General features: G+C 39.0%; 1 protein-coding gene across 1 annotated transcript in view; it reads left to right on the top strand.

Annotated features, from left to right (window-relative positions):
* Positions 1-9,881, top strand: part of ALKAL1 (ALK and LTK ligand 1) — a 47,044-nt gene extending 37,163 nt beyond the window's left edge. The window contains exons 2-5 of the mRNA XM_048507269.1: positions 3,748-3,801; positions 5,249-5,329; positions 6,383-6,459; positions 9,117-9,881. Of these exons, the coding sequence (XP_048363226.1) occupies positions 3,748-3,801; positions 5,249-5,329; positions 6,383-6,447 (200 nt within the window). The 3' untranslated portion in view covers positions 6,448-6,459; positions 9,117-9,881. The remainder of the gene's footprint in view (positions 1-3,747; positions 3,802-5,248; positions 5,330-6,382; positions 6,460-9,116) is intronic.
* The last annotated feature ends 4,919 nt before the right edge of the window (positions 9,882-14,800 follow it).

Raw genomic sequence — 14,800 nt, 5'->3', positions numbered from 1 at the left:
AATCTTGTGGCCCATCTGGTGCTACAAAAAAACAACAAGCCCAGCAATATAGAGTGAGTAGATACGTTCAATGACCAATTCCCAGCTTTTTATAGCAGTGGCCACCTGTGGAGTAAGGGATAGGTTTTGTTCCATAATATTTAATTATCTAAAGAAGAGTAGGCATATACAAGTTGAATGATCTTGTGGGAAACAAGAAAGAAATCCCTAACGAAGAAGATTACTTATAATTATTAACTGGGATTATACTAGGCATTGGACTCTTGCTTATATAATGCAAATCCATCTCATTTTGATTCTCTTGCAACATTGCATGTGATTGCAAAGATGTAGGTCCATGAAGTTTAAACAAATGATAAAATGTGCTTTATCTGAGACCATAAAGTCTTTTTAGATCTGTACTGTGTTCTATAAAAATAACATAATGCCTGTCTTGGAGCTTTTAGGGATTGGACTGGTCTAGAGGTGGGGCTTCCTCTAGACAAAACAATATAACATTTATGCTTAAAGTTGTTCTTTAAATATTTCACACAAAGGACTCAATGTATAATAAAGATCCATATTAAGGACTCTGAATTAAAACTTGGCATACACATAAAGCAAAAAAAAATGTAAACCAAATATTTTTGCTGTGTGATTGAGTGTCCTTATCAAAATGTTTACAAAAAACTTCTTACTTTTACAGCTTTGAATCTGGTTTCTTTGCATTTGACTGGCATTGTATTATTTCCCCCATGTACAATCTGTTAAAATGACAACTTACTATTATAAAACAAAATAGAAATTCATTAAAGTTAACACTTTCTCATTTTGGACTCTCTTTGAGTTCAGTGGGACTTACTACCTCGTAACTGTCTTTAGGATTACAGCTTAAATTTTTTTAATGTTCTGGTTCTTGTTGAGCAAGAGAGAGTTGGAATGAAGAAAGAAACTTGTAGACTCCCTGGCTGTATAGCTATACTATATGCTGGGGGCTTATGAAGTAGATTGCCATACAAGGGTAACAACTCAGTTCTCCTATTCATATGTGGAGAGATGTTTGCACTGAGGCGTCCTATCTCTCACATCTCTCACACATTGATTTGCACACAGAAGTATACTACTGTCACACCAAGTATAAAAAAAGAGGCTGCCTTTGCATAGTCATATTTTGTAGCATGCTGGCACTCCAAAACTTCTGTATGGGTAAACCCTTCAGTCCTAAAAAGCTGCTGAGCTAATTTTAATTGCTTTATCCAAATGGAAAACTGTCAGTTGCTTACAGGTGAATCCATGAAGAAAACACTTTGCATTCTTTCTTTCTTGATATAGCTTTTGTTGTTGTGGCTGTTGTTGTTGAAGAGGAAAGCAGGTTGGACCAGTATCTAGGAGACCCACACTCCCATGAAGGATTGGTGAAAGGGTGAAAACGGGACAGGGTTTGCTACCCTGAGCTCCTTGTAGTTTTGAGCTGATATTATGGTACAGTTATCTAAAAATGGGTATCAGATGTTTGTGGGCAGCACAGTTTGGGAGCTTACCCCAGGCACCATTTTTTGTAGATATACCCTGCCTGTTTTTCTGCTTCAACTTCTCCTTCTCAGCCATTCATCAACCTACCTTTTATCTACCTCCTATCTTCAGCGATGTTCATTATTTCCTTCATTCATACCCCATTCATACCCCCATAGTGGTGACAAGCTTACATTATGTTATTCTCTTTGTTTTCTTCTGAAATCAACCCTGTGAGGTAAGTAGGGTTGCCAAGTTCCCCATGGTCACTGGTGGGGGTGGAGGAGTAGGTTTTCCAGATCCAGGTTGGGAAATTCCTGGAGAAGTAGTAGAGTCTGGGAAGGTCAGGGACCTCAGTGGGGTACAATGCCACAAAACATCCATTTTCTTCAGGGGAACTATAGTGTGGATATGACCTGTAATTCCAAGGGACCCCCAGGTTCCACCTGGAGGCTGGCATCCCTAGAACTAGGTTAGACTGAAGGTATGTTCCTGCCCCAAAATTGCCAAGTGATATTTGAACCAGGGTCTCCAAGATCCTATGCTGAAACTCTAACCACTACATCACACTGGCTTTCATGGGATGGCTGCTGTTGAACAGTTGCAAGCAGTTAGGCCTAGGTGAGTAATGGCAGTTGGATGGTATCAAGTTACCTAGCGGTTGCTGGCATACCTCCCTCAGTGGCCAAACAATCTCTGGAAAGGATTTTATACCCTCCCCCTTCCTTTTACTCACAGAACCTGAATCCTGAAATTCTTTGATTGCCTAGCAATAGCAACAAAAGAAATACATTATTTAAAGCTGCAGGCACTCCTTTTATCATTCTTGGATTTTTTAAAATGCCAACCACAATGTATTTTTCTTCAAATCTGGTGGCTGGTGATGAATAGTAGCCAGGCCTAGTTAAGCTAGTTACGTGATATCAAACCATTCAGAGATTGCTACTAGGCATAAGGTTCTCAACCTCCAGGTGGGACCTGGGTATCTCCCAGAATTGAAAAGAAACTCCAGATGATAGAGATCAGTGCCCCTGGATAAAATGGTTGCTTTGGAGAGTGGACTCTATGGCATTATATTCAAGTGAGGCCTCTCCCCTACCCAAAACCCTGCCCTCCTCACACTCTATCACAAAGTGCCCAGAAATTTGCCAACCTGGAGCTGAAAACTGTAGCCAGGCCAAAATAGGCCTGGAAATGGCCCTGCCCCATCCCCCTCTCTTTTACTGATAGAACCATGCCTTAGAAGCTATGATTGTCTATCAACAGCCACTGAGAGAATCTATTGCTTAAAGTTACAGGACCTCATTTTGTTTTTTGGATTTTTTAAAACACATTACTTTATTTATAAGATTTTACTTTTTTTGCAAACCCTGGGCCCTTTTTAAGTTTGTAGAAATATCTGTCTTGCCCATTCACAGCTCCAGCATGCCTGATTTAAGTATCCAAAGATTTGGCTTACTTTAATATTAGTTATGAAATGAGCTGGAAACAAACTGAACATCTACTTATGGCATGGATGGCTTTTTCTCTTCATAATACTATCAGGTCTGAAGAAAGCTTTTGAAAAATCATTGTTTTGTATCAAGGTTTTGTATCAAATAGTTGACTCTAAGGCAAAGTGATCAAGCAATCAGTGTTGAGAAAGTTGAGGTGTTTCTGGATAAAATGAATGATCAGAATTTATTTATTTTGACTGCAGGATTAGAACTGTGGGCGGTCCACAGTAACAGTACTGTGTTTTTAATTTTTTTTAAAAAATGTAATCTAAGACGTGGTAGACCAGCCACCAAATGTAGAGAAAAAATCATAAGAACATACGAAACAGCCTGCTGGATCAGACCAGAGTTCATCTAGTCCAGCACTCTGCTACTTGCAATGGCCCACCAGATGCCTTTGGGAACTCACATGCAGGATGTGAAAGCAATAGCCTTCTGCTGCTGCTGTTCCTGAGCACCTGCTAAGGCATTTCAATCTGCTAAGGCATTTGCAATCTCAGATCAAGGAGGATCAGAAAATGGTGTCAACTTTTATCCCCCATAAAATTACCATGAATCCATATGGTGACATTTAAAATAATACATAAAAATCAGAATAACAACAAAGAGAAACTATTTGACTTCCCATCTCGCTTCCACCTTATGTATATTATTTTTTAAAATACCTTTTACTTTTGAATCAGCTATTCATAATTTCTATAAGTGTAACAATTTTGCATACAGTTATATTTAATGTGTGTTTAATGTATTTTTCCCACAGAAGTATTTCCAAGAGATTCCAATTTAAAAGAGAAATTTTTAATACACTTAACAGGTAAGAATAGTTTTTATAAAACACACACGTTTCTCCCAATATTGCCAATATGAAATTGGTTCTGGTGGAACAAAATCCACCAGACCACGGCCACACAGCCCGGAAAACCCACCACAACCAGTTGAATCCGGCCGTGAAAGCCTTCGCCAATATGAAATGTTTGTCTCCCTCCCGTTGAATGGGGCCAGTGCAGCAAATTATGACCTGCAGCAAATTATGAGCAAATTATGAACTTTGTAGACATCTTCTAATGCTTGTCTGTTTCTAGATTACAACATCACAATGGCATAGTCAGTGTGCAAAAACCAATGATAATAATCAGTGGGCTGGTCAATATATCTAATTGTCCCTATGGACCCATGCTGATTCTTAAATCTGTGGATCAGGGTCATGCAGAGTGAAGAGATGGTTTTCAACGAACTTGGAAACTCTGCCCCCCCCCCCCAGTTAGCAGAAAAATCTTTAAAGTTTTTTTTAAAAAGCTTTAATTTTCCCTAAACCAGAAAAAACACATTGTATGTATAAGATTACTACTAACAGAAGAGGAGAGGAGCCATGATGTAGCCCACACATGACTCTCTTCTGGAGGTCTACAGGTGGGTAGGAGAAGTGGAACCATCTCCCAGGTGGAAGTGCTGTGGGTTTGAAGAACCAGGAGCTGCTTCAGTCACCACCTTTCTTCAGGTAGCAGACAGGCAAGTGTGGGGGTTAGGCAGCAGAGGAAGGAGCCACCAATGTCACTGCTACCCCCTAAGCTGCTGAGGAGCAGCAATGCAGGTATGCAGAAAGAGGAGGAAAGAGCCACCTATTTTGCCTTACTTTGCCTGTGAGTGGGGAAAGAAGGAAGGCAACTGTAGGGACATTTCTGGTGGACAAGGCCACCCAGCAAGAGACTGACCTGGAGGACTCAGGGCGGATAGGATTCCTCTCCTATAAGTCTCAAAGGGCCTGCTTGTATATTTGTAATCCTTGTTGAGTCATTGTGACAAATAACATAAATATTTTTCAATGAATATTTCTCATCAGCAGTACCTTTCATTCTTTTCACTATTTCAGTAGTTCATATTACAGTAATCAGGTTGATTGTATTTGTGTGAGGTTAAGTATAATTTAGGGGTATAATTGTTAAAGTATAAGTACCAAGAAGATCCAGATACAGTTCTGCAGTGCATCATGAAATTCACTGAGTGATGTTCTCCCTTAATTAACTGCATGTCAGCCAAATTGAATGTTGTGAGCATAAAGGGTAATGAACCAGGAATGCTGCCCTGCACTTCTTGAAGGAAAAATGTAATAAAAATCCAATAAATAAATAATTATATTTTTATACCAGGTGAAATACTTAAAGCAGGTATGGACCATTAGTAAAAAAGAATACTTTAATCTTATGTGTTAGTTCACAATTGCATTAGAAAGATAGTAAAACTTGTTGATTTTGTTTAAACAGGTCCAGTCACATTTTCAGCTGAATGTAGCAAGCATTTCCATCGACTGTATCACAATACACGAGACTGCTCAACTCCAGCTTGTAAGTTATAGTTAAAATGGCATAGATATGGCATGTATTAATGTTTAACATTCTGATTGTTTACCTTGTTTTACAGAGATGGGCAGGTTCATTTTAGCACTGGCTGTTTTTCATAGTCCTTCTTTTAAAAAAGTGTCAGTGCGCCTATTGCCATTGTCAGGTAGTTCTCCTGAAATCTTGCTGTGCTGCAAATATTAAATGTGCTGTATCAGTGAATGGAATTGGCTAGGGAAAAAAGTCACAAGTATTATCCATTGTAGATGGATATTGGTAACAGTTTGAACCTCGTAAGTAGTTAAGAAACTGATCCTTTGCTTTATTGTGTTTCTTAAAGCAAAGGAGCAGCAGTAGCATAGTGATTAAGAGCAGGTGTATGCTAATCTGGAGGAACCGGGTTTGATTCCCTGCTCTGCCACTTGAACTGTGGAGGCTTATGTGGGGAATTCAGTTTAGCCTGTGCACTCCAACACATGCCAGCCGGGTGACCTTAAGCTAGTCACAGGTCTTCTGAGCTCTCCCAGCCCCACCTACCTCACAGGGTGTTGTGAGGGGGGAAGGGAAAGGAGTTTGTAAGCCCCTTTGATGCTCCTTACAAGAGAGAAAGGGGGGATATAACTCCAACTCATCTTCTTCTTGTTCTTCTTCTACTACTACTTTTGCTTATATTGTTTGTTCCTGAGTGTCTTATCTCTAGTCTTTAATATTACAGAAACAGGGTCTAATCAATGGACCGGATCCAAAGAACCACTGCTATTGGCACTATTTTGGATGCAGAAGATATTTTTAAAAATGTAGTTTCATTTTAGTGGCAGCGTTCTGGCGTGAGCTGAAAAATAGCCACAAGGTGAATAACAGACCCTACTCTTAGAGAAGGGCACTTTTGGATCTAAAGCTATACAACAAAAATCAGATCTAAAATGAGATATTATTGCAATCTATGTATATGTTGTTTTTTGAAGTATTGAAACTTTGCTGCTGAACCTTTTTTTAATTCCAGACAGTATTCTTGCCTAAGTAATAATAATTTTAATTATGTTTTATGGTTTTAAAAAGATTACAAAAGGTGTGCAAGATTGCTGATGAGGTTAGCAGTGAGCCCACTGTGTACACAGCCATAGGAGGCCTGCTATGTAAGTATTATTTTTGGTACTTTCTCTCTTCATAATCTAATGAGTCTTTCCTCAGAAGCCAAGCAATTTTCCTGACCTTGCATTTTCATCCAGCATTGATTTCAGCATATTTCCTATTTAATGACTAGATTCATCCTTATACCAGAGATTAAAACCATATATGTTTCTCTTAGTTGTAAACTTGCAGTACAATCTTGACCTGAGAGGCAGCCGGGGACAGTGATGCTGCCTTGTCACATCCAGCAGCCTTTCTGGCAGTGCAGGGAAGCAGAAGAAACTCCCCCCCTTCCTGGCTACCCAAAAGCCCTCCATAGGGGAATCAGAGTTATTCCACCCCAAAGAGTGGTGTAAATGCATCTTCCTTGCCATCGGCATTCCCAGGGCCAAAGCCTTGTAGGAATTGACTGCCTCTAGGAAAGCCTCTTTAATGACCCCAGTTGCATCACCCTACAAGTTAGACCAACACAACTCTGAAAGCAGCGACCAGAAGCAGGTCTAGGACTGTGGAGCTCAGCAGCACCTTCCCTTATCCCTGTTTATCCTCCTGGCTGGCATGGGTGCCGCTGAGACAGGCCTGGAAGGCAAACACATCAGCGTGAGCCCATCCCATTTCCTATGGCCATTTCCCCCTTTCCCCCCTCCAAAAAAATCTGGATTGAGCTGTTGTTTTTCTGACCAGGACCATTGCTTGGTGACTGAGAACATACTTGCAGTGTCAGTCCTAAGCTTAGTTAGTAAAGACTTCTGCCCAAGAGCTGCCAGAGCAGATAATATTGAAATGGTCTAACCGAGGCCCTTTCCGCACACACGCGGAAACAAGCCTCTACCAGCATAATTTATGCTGGTGGAGGCTTGGGGACCATTTTCACGCTAGGGGACTGTGCGAGCGGCCCCAACTTCCCCCCCCCCAACCGGAGAGCCCCCGGTCAGCCCCCTCCACTGATCTTCATGTCCATTGTCTCTCTGGGGGGCTGCAGAGATCTGCCCACGCTGCCCTCCGACCTCCAGGGTTTGGAGGGCAGTGTGGGCGGGTCTCTGCAGCCCTCCAGAGTGATGCTGAACATGACAGTCAGTGGAGGCAATGGGGAAAGCAGCGTCTTCCCAGCGGTGTGGTTTGCACTGGGCCGATGGGAAGACGCCGCTTTGCAAAAACCTCAATCGTTGAGCAAGGTAATAAGCGGCGGCTTCACACCACTCCTGGGCAACCAGGAAAACGCTGCTGCGATGCAGCAACGTTTCCTGTGCAAACAGCAGCCCAGGGACAGCATTTTTGCCATCCCTGGGCCACTGTATATCGCCCATGCGGAAAGGGCCTTAGTGAAAGGTAGCTTCTGGTCTAATCTAAGGTAGCTTTTTGTCTAAGATCTAACTGGTCTAAGATGTTTTACATTAATATAGGAAGTTGTAAGTTTTGTTTTCTACTATATCTCAAGAAAATACACACTCCTCTCACTGACTGAACAGTGTTGTGCAGTTCTAAGGAAGCAAAGCATAGAATCTGGTTATACGCTTACATATCCAGTGCAAGGAGACTAGTCATGCTACTTCTGAGACTGTGCCTTTCTCCTTCTGCTGTAACTCTGGAAATGAGGAAAATGTTGCCTCCTTTCCCTGAGACTAGATTTCCTCCATTCTAAGCTTAGACCAGAGTAACAGAAGAAGATTACACCACAAGTGTCAGTTTTTAAATCTCCTGCCATTAGTATTACCATGTCAGCACTTTACTATGGAAAGCAACATATTTCAATGGCAGTTGGGAGTGGGAGTGAGGGGCAAGAGGTGGGAAGATCATAGCAAATGTGAAAATGTATGATTCTGGTCTTCTATGTTTCATTCTGTACTCATAGTTTCATGCTGTTTAGAAAGTGATCACAGCCTTGCAAACTTCATTCAAAAAATAAGTTTGCTTCAGGAAGCTAAAACACTTTTGCATTCTATTGTTTCTGTTAGACACTTATTCATGGTTTTCCTCTGCATCCATTTCAGGACCATGGAGAAGTCTGTTGTTTTAATAGATGGGCATAGGCTCATTTAAGGAAATGTTCTATGCTGCACAAAAGATTGTAACCAAAATGTTAAGATCAAGACACTGTTATGTCTAAGGAAATATTTTAGACATGGTTGTATTCTCTTAACTGTTTGTCAAATAAATAAAAGCTGGCAGAAAATATTTGAATGGCATGTGAGATATATAGGCAGGAATTTTCTTTAAAAAAATTAACTATTACCTTCCAAAACTTTTTTAACAGTCTTATTTGGAGGATATTTTCAAATGGTAATGTTATTTATACAAAAAAGAACAAGACCTCATGGATCTTTTGGCTCTAGTCCAAACACAGTTGTATATAAGACACAATGAAATCAGTGTTCTTAAAAAATTGGACCAAAGTATCTAAAATGGCTACTATTGTTTTGCTACTGTTTTGTGTATAATCTTTGTTTGTGTGTCCATTGGAGTTTATATTTCTGATTTTAACATGTGACTTTTTGTAAGCAGTCTAGCATTTTGGAGGTAAATTAAGTGAAATATTTTTTAAAATAAATAAATAGAAAATTTAGGTTTTTAAAAAACTGTCAGCTAAACATAACTGTGGTCTGTATGAAGATTTAATTACTATGACTCTAACCAAACAGTGATGTGTGGACTGATCTTTCAGATTTTCCTGTTAAGACAGAACTCTGGTTTGCCAAGAAAGTGCCTTGAAATCTACTCCAAGACAACAGAGAAGATCTCTTTTTGATTTACTGCATTTTTTTCATCACTGGATGAGTTTTATTTTCACATAGATTGGACATTCCATATTTGTCTGAATGGATTATATTTTATTTGAATGTGTAAATATGTTGCCTATAGCTCAAATTCGCCAATTTATTTAAATAAATTGTATATAAAGACTACTAATAATATACTAATTAAATATTATAACCATATGCAGGGAGTTTGTTAGTGTTCTCTTGTTTTGTTGTGTGTACAGCATTTTGCTCAGGCTCATACTTTTGTTATTTGCACTAATTTGAAAGGCAGAAATCTCTTTAACTGAAATCTGAATAAGCTGCAAGTGGGACGTTTTACTTTCAGTGGAAATATTTTACGTTATGAAGCTTTGGTAATATATATATATGCCTACATGGGATGTATATTATTGCACATCAGAACAAAATACTCTGAAATGCATAGTGCTTTGGGGAACACTTGTAATATTGTTCTGGATTATCATCAGTAACATTTGTATTGACACTTAAAGGAGTCACAGTTAATGTAAATATAAAAGACTGGAAGACTGCAATGCAGTTTGGGTGGAATAAAGATTATAAATATAAATATAACCACATTTTCATTTACTTTTCTTGAGACTTGGGATGGATTTGGAATGATTAATGTGCTTTAGTTGTGTGGACCAGAGTAAAGCATGCATCTGTGGTACGTGGATAACTAATTGTAAGATATTTATTTATTTGATTGATTGATTAATCGATCGATTTCATAGACAGCCTCATCCCCGAAGGACTCCAGGCAGTTCACAATACAATGTAATGTTCAATAAAATACTTAAAAACACATCTAACAACATTTAAAATTCAATGTGCAGCATAACAAATCAGATAACAACAGTCTAAAATCCCATGTTGGTGGCACCCGGTCTTAAGGCCGGGAGGGCCTGGCAGCGCACAAGATGGAACCAATATGGGACACTGCCAGGGATGACAAAATATGGCAGGGCCTCGTGAGGGGGCAGATATGTAGAGCTCATTCTTGGGGCAGGTCCACAAGGAGCTTCTTGTGCTTGTGTTCTTTAGTGCTAAGCAGAGACCTTCTATGCTAAAACAATGAGCCAGTTGTGCATAGCCCTGGCAACTGCCCTTGTTAACTATGTGATCTGCAGATGTGAACCATCAGTACAAGTTAAAATGAAAACAATACCTAAGTTCACTTTGACTCAGGTTTGTGATAGGTGCACAGAATTCCAAACTGGGAAATTCACACATGACAAAAATTTGTGGTTTCATGGCCTGATTCTGGTCCATAAACTCCACATGCTTATCCCTTCAATATATTTGGATGTATGTGTTTTATACCCTGGTCTTAAGCATGGTTGTTTAGAGGTACCTTTGTTTCCCAGAAAATAAGACATCCCCTGAAAATAAGACGTAGTAGAGGTTTTGCTGAAGTGCTAAACATAAAGCATCCTGCGAAAGTAACACGTAGCAAAGTTTTTGTTTGGAAGCATGCCCGTCGACCAGAGTATGCAGCTGTGGAGCGGAAAAATAAGACATCCCCTGAAAATAAGACATAGTGTATCTTTGGGAGCAAAAATTAATATAAGACACTGTCTTATTTTCGGGGAAACAGGTAAGTCCTATTAATTTCAACTATGCTTGCTTTAAGTCCAAGATTAGAGTTGAAGTGTAAAAAATTAGGTAGAGGCCAGGTCACAGGAGATGACCTGTTTCTTCTCTCTACTGTGCATTTACAACTTCCAGAAATGAAAACTAGGGACCATTAATAGGAATTTGCCATTTATCTGTGTTTAATCTTTGTTTTTTTCTGTGTGATGTGTGATGTTATTTCTGTTAAACAACACATCAATTTCCTCTTCTACAGTGTCTGTCATTTGATAAATTATTTGCGACACAATGGCAAAATCAACAGAAGTTGAAGTGAGTCATCACATTATGGCAACCCCCCCCCCCCCCCGGCTTTTTTAAAATCAGAATACAATTTGGCAATCAGTTGGACATACTGCCATCTGTACTATGATAGGAGCTTCCCTGGGGATGGGAGGAAACAAAATGGATATCTGATGTGTAGAACCACATTATATTTTTGCAGAGAAACTTGGCAGAAACAGGTATGTATGCCATGGGCTCTAAACTGTTGCTTGATAATTTCTGTTGCACCCTCAATGTCGACTTTTTTTTCTAAAAATGCTACATTGCATTTTACATAGTTTTATATTGGTAAATATCTAGTTGAAATTAATTCTGTGGATGACTTTTAAATGATGATATTTATTAATGATTACTAAAGGATTATTAAAACAACTTTATCAGATTGACATTAAAAAAAGACAAGCAGCTGTAATGATGTCAATGGATTATTTATTAATTGAAATAATGTAACATCTAAATAATATTGTGATAGCTTATTTCAGAAAGAGATTATACATAATTGCTGAAAGGATCTTGCTACAGTGGGCAGGACAGTTAACTGCTAGTTAATCTTTTTGAATCAAAATACAATTTCAAACATTCTTGCATTTGTATCACTAAATATTAGATAGATAGTTTAATACGGCCAAAGGCCAGCAAAGACAAAACAAAACAACAGCACACATCCACAACAGCAAATTACAACAATTATTACAGCTAACCATTTACATGAATGTTTGGCTTTCAGCTCATCCCTGATTAAGTAGGCCCTTGCGTTTTTTATACGCCAATGCACAGAACTTTGCTACCTGCTGGGAGATGGTTGCATCCTTGTCTTCCAACAGCATTTTCCTAATCTCTTGGTCAAATATTATGATCCTAAGACTTCATTTAGTTCCACAAAAGACTGAATTGTCTTCTATTCCATTAACACAGCCCAAAACCTAGTAGCCTCTCATTAAAAATTCTGTTGTGATCAAACCCTCCCTGATTCACTGAATGAAAGTGATAAAAGATGGCATGTTAAATTTTTCAAACGTAGGTTCCATGGCTTCATCAACTGCCAAGACAAGGTTCATGCAAAAGTGTAATCCTCACCATATGTGTGGACTGATTGACATTCCCAAATTCCATTTTTAAAAGACAAAACTGCATTTCACATTCAGCAAAACAGTCAGTCCCAAGGGTTATGTGTATGTATGTTTTGCCTGTCTCTCGGATGACAACTGGAAGGGTAATCTGTCTTCTCTAAAGTGCCCAATTTAAATTCCAACAACTTTATTGTTCAACAGATTAATAATTATTCACATCTGGAACATGAGGAAGTTGATGGCCCACTGTATTCTTTTTGGACTGCTGTATTCTATTTGGCCAACAGCTACTGGTAAAGTCCAGGGTGTAGATGCCATGGGGACATGTGGGAACAAATGTCCCAGGCACCCACCATTTGATCATGTGGGGTGGTGGTGGAAAAATTTGGGTTAGTTTGTGGGTTTTTTGCATTTTTAGTGTTTTTGATATTTTCAGCCAGCAGGGGGGTGCAATCTTTAGCTTAGCAACACCACAATTTTAGGCTATCTTCAGGAGACACTCTTGATGATACCACCCAGTTTTGGTGGAGTTTCGTTCAGGGGGTCCAAAGTTATGGGCTTCCAAAGTGGGTGCCCCAATCTCCATTGTTTTCAATGGGAGCTAATAGTAGATGGGGCTATCCTTTTGAGGGTCCATAACTTTGGACACCCTGAACCAAACTTCACTAAACTTGGGTGGTATCATCAGGTCAGTTTCCTGCTAATTCCACCCAGGTTTGGTGAAGTTTGGTTCAGGGGGTCCAAAGCTATGGACCCCAAAGTGAGTGCCCCTATCCCCCATTTTTTCCAATGGAAGCTAATAGTAGATGGGGCTCCCCTTTTAAGGGTCCATAACTTTAGGCCCCCTGAACCAAACTTCACCAAAAACTAGGTAGTATCATAAGGATAGTTTTCTGAAAATAATCTGAAATTTTGGTACTGCTAGCTTAAACACTGCTTCCCTGACAGGCACTCTCAAATTTTCCCAGATTCTCCCTTTAAATCCACCAGCTTCGGTGTGGATTCAAAGGGAGAATCTGCGCTCTCTAGTCTAAACAGCATTAAAAGTGATGCTAAAAACAGATTCCACAACTCCACCCCAAAACAGCATCACTTTCAATGTTGTTTAAACTAAGGAGCCCAGAGTGTCTCTTTAAGGTAGATTTAAAAGGAGAATCTGGGCTCTCTAGTCTAAACAACATTGAAAGTGATGCTGTTTTGGGGTGGATTGTTTGTAGAAAGTCGATCTTATTAAAAAATGAATGAACTTATGTGTACAATCTGATTAATAATCATAATTCATTTTATAAGAGTTTATACCTCAACTCAAACGTATTTTTCATACAGTAGCGGAACACATATATATATATCCCACAGATCCACTTAAATTTTAACAGTCAGTATAATGCTTATTATACTGGCAACAAAAATAGTAAGTCAAGGTATAAACAATATATCACAATGGTAATACTTCTAAATAATCTAATATGCTCCTAAGTTTTGATTGTTCTGTTAATTCTTTCTCAGAGAATTCCAAAAGACAGAATAATTCTACAAAAAATATTTATAAAAACATATTAAAGGCATAAACAAAAACATTCTAAAGTTTTTAGAACCTGCAGTCAAGTCCTCCAAAGACAAATCAGTCAAGGGAGAGGTAGAATCAAAATTTAGTGATAAACACTACAAAATCTTCCCTGAAGAGTTATTAACATCACTTAATTACGAGTTGAGTTTTGTGGCTACGGCTGGATAACCATGCTTTCCAAACTCCAATAGATATGTACAAGTCTGCCCAAGTTAAAACAGTTTAATGGTGATAAGCTAATTGAGAATAAGAACATCTCTTTTAAAACAAAATCTAGATATCAAAGACTGCAAACCAAAAAATCAGAAGCAGATTCAGACTTGGAGGAGCTGCCATGAAGGAGCTAGAAAAGATCCCTAAATGTAAGGAAGAGTTGCTGGAGACACAGATCAAGACAGTTCATATTATGGTATTCTCTATTACTATGGATGGATTTGAAAGCTGGACATTGAAGAAAGCGGACAGCAATAAAATTGATTTATTTGAAACATGGGTGTTGGAGAAGAGATTTCCGTATACTATAGGACTCCTCAAAAAACAAGTAAGTGAGCTGTACATCAAATCAAGCCTGAATGATCCCTAGAAGCTAAAATGTTTAAACTGAGGCTATTGTACTTCGACAACATCATGACAGACAAGAGTCACTGGAAAAGACAATAACACTAGGGAAAGTTGAATGCAGTAGGAAAAGAGGAAGATCCAATATGGAAAGGGATTAACTTGGTAAAGTCAGCCATGGCCCTTCAGTTTGCAATGCCTGAAGAGGCTGTTAATGATAGGATTTTTGGAGATCATTAAATCATAGGGTCACCACAAGTCAGAAGGCACAGAACACGTGCTGCATGTTGAGTTTTAGGTGCCAGGCATAATCTCCCCCCTCCCCCCCCCCCGCCCTGAATTTACCATGTTTTTATACTTGTTTCATCTTTCCCTTTTATGTATGGAACCTGCTCAGTAATCTGGTTGTTTTATCCTCTGGCAACTTTACTATGTTTGCTGTATATTTTGGTTTATTTTTGTCTTTGTTTCCTTG

The sequence above is a fragment of the Sphaerodactylus townsendi genome, linkage group LG09 (assembly GCF_021028975.2).
Source record: "Sphaerodactylus townsendi isolate TG3544 linkage group LG09, MPM_Stown_v2.3, whole genome shotgun sequence".
Lineage (NCBI taxonomy): Eukaryota > Metazoa > Chordata > Lepidosauria > Squamata > Sphaerodactylidae > Sphaerodactylus > Sphaerodactylus townsendi.
This window is presented reverse-complemented; position numbering and strand designations above follow the sequence as displayed.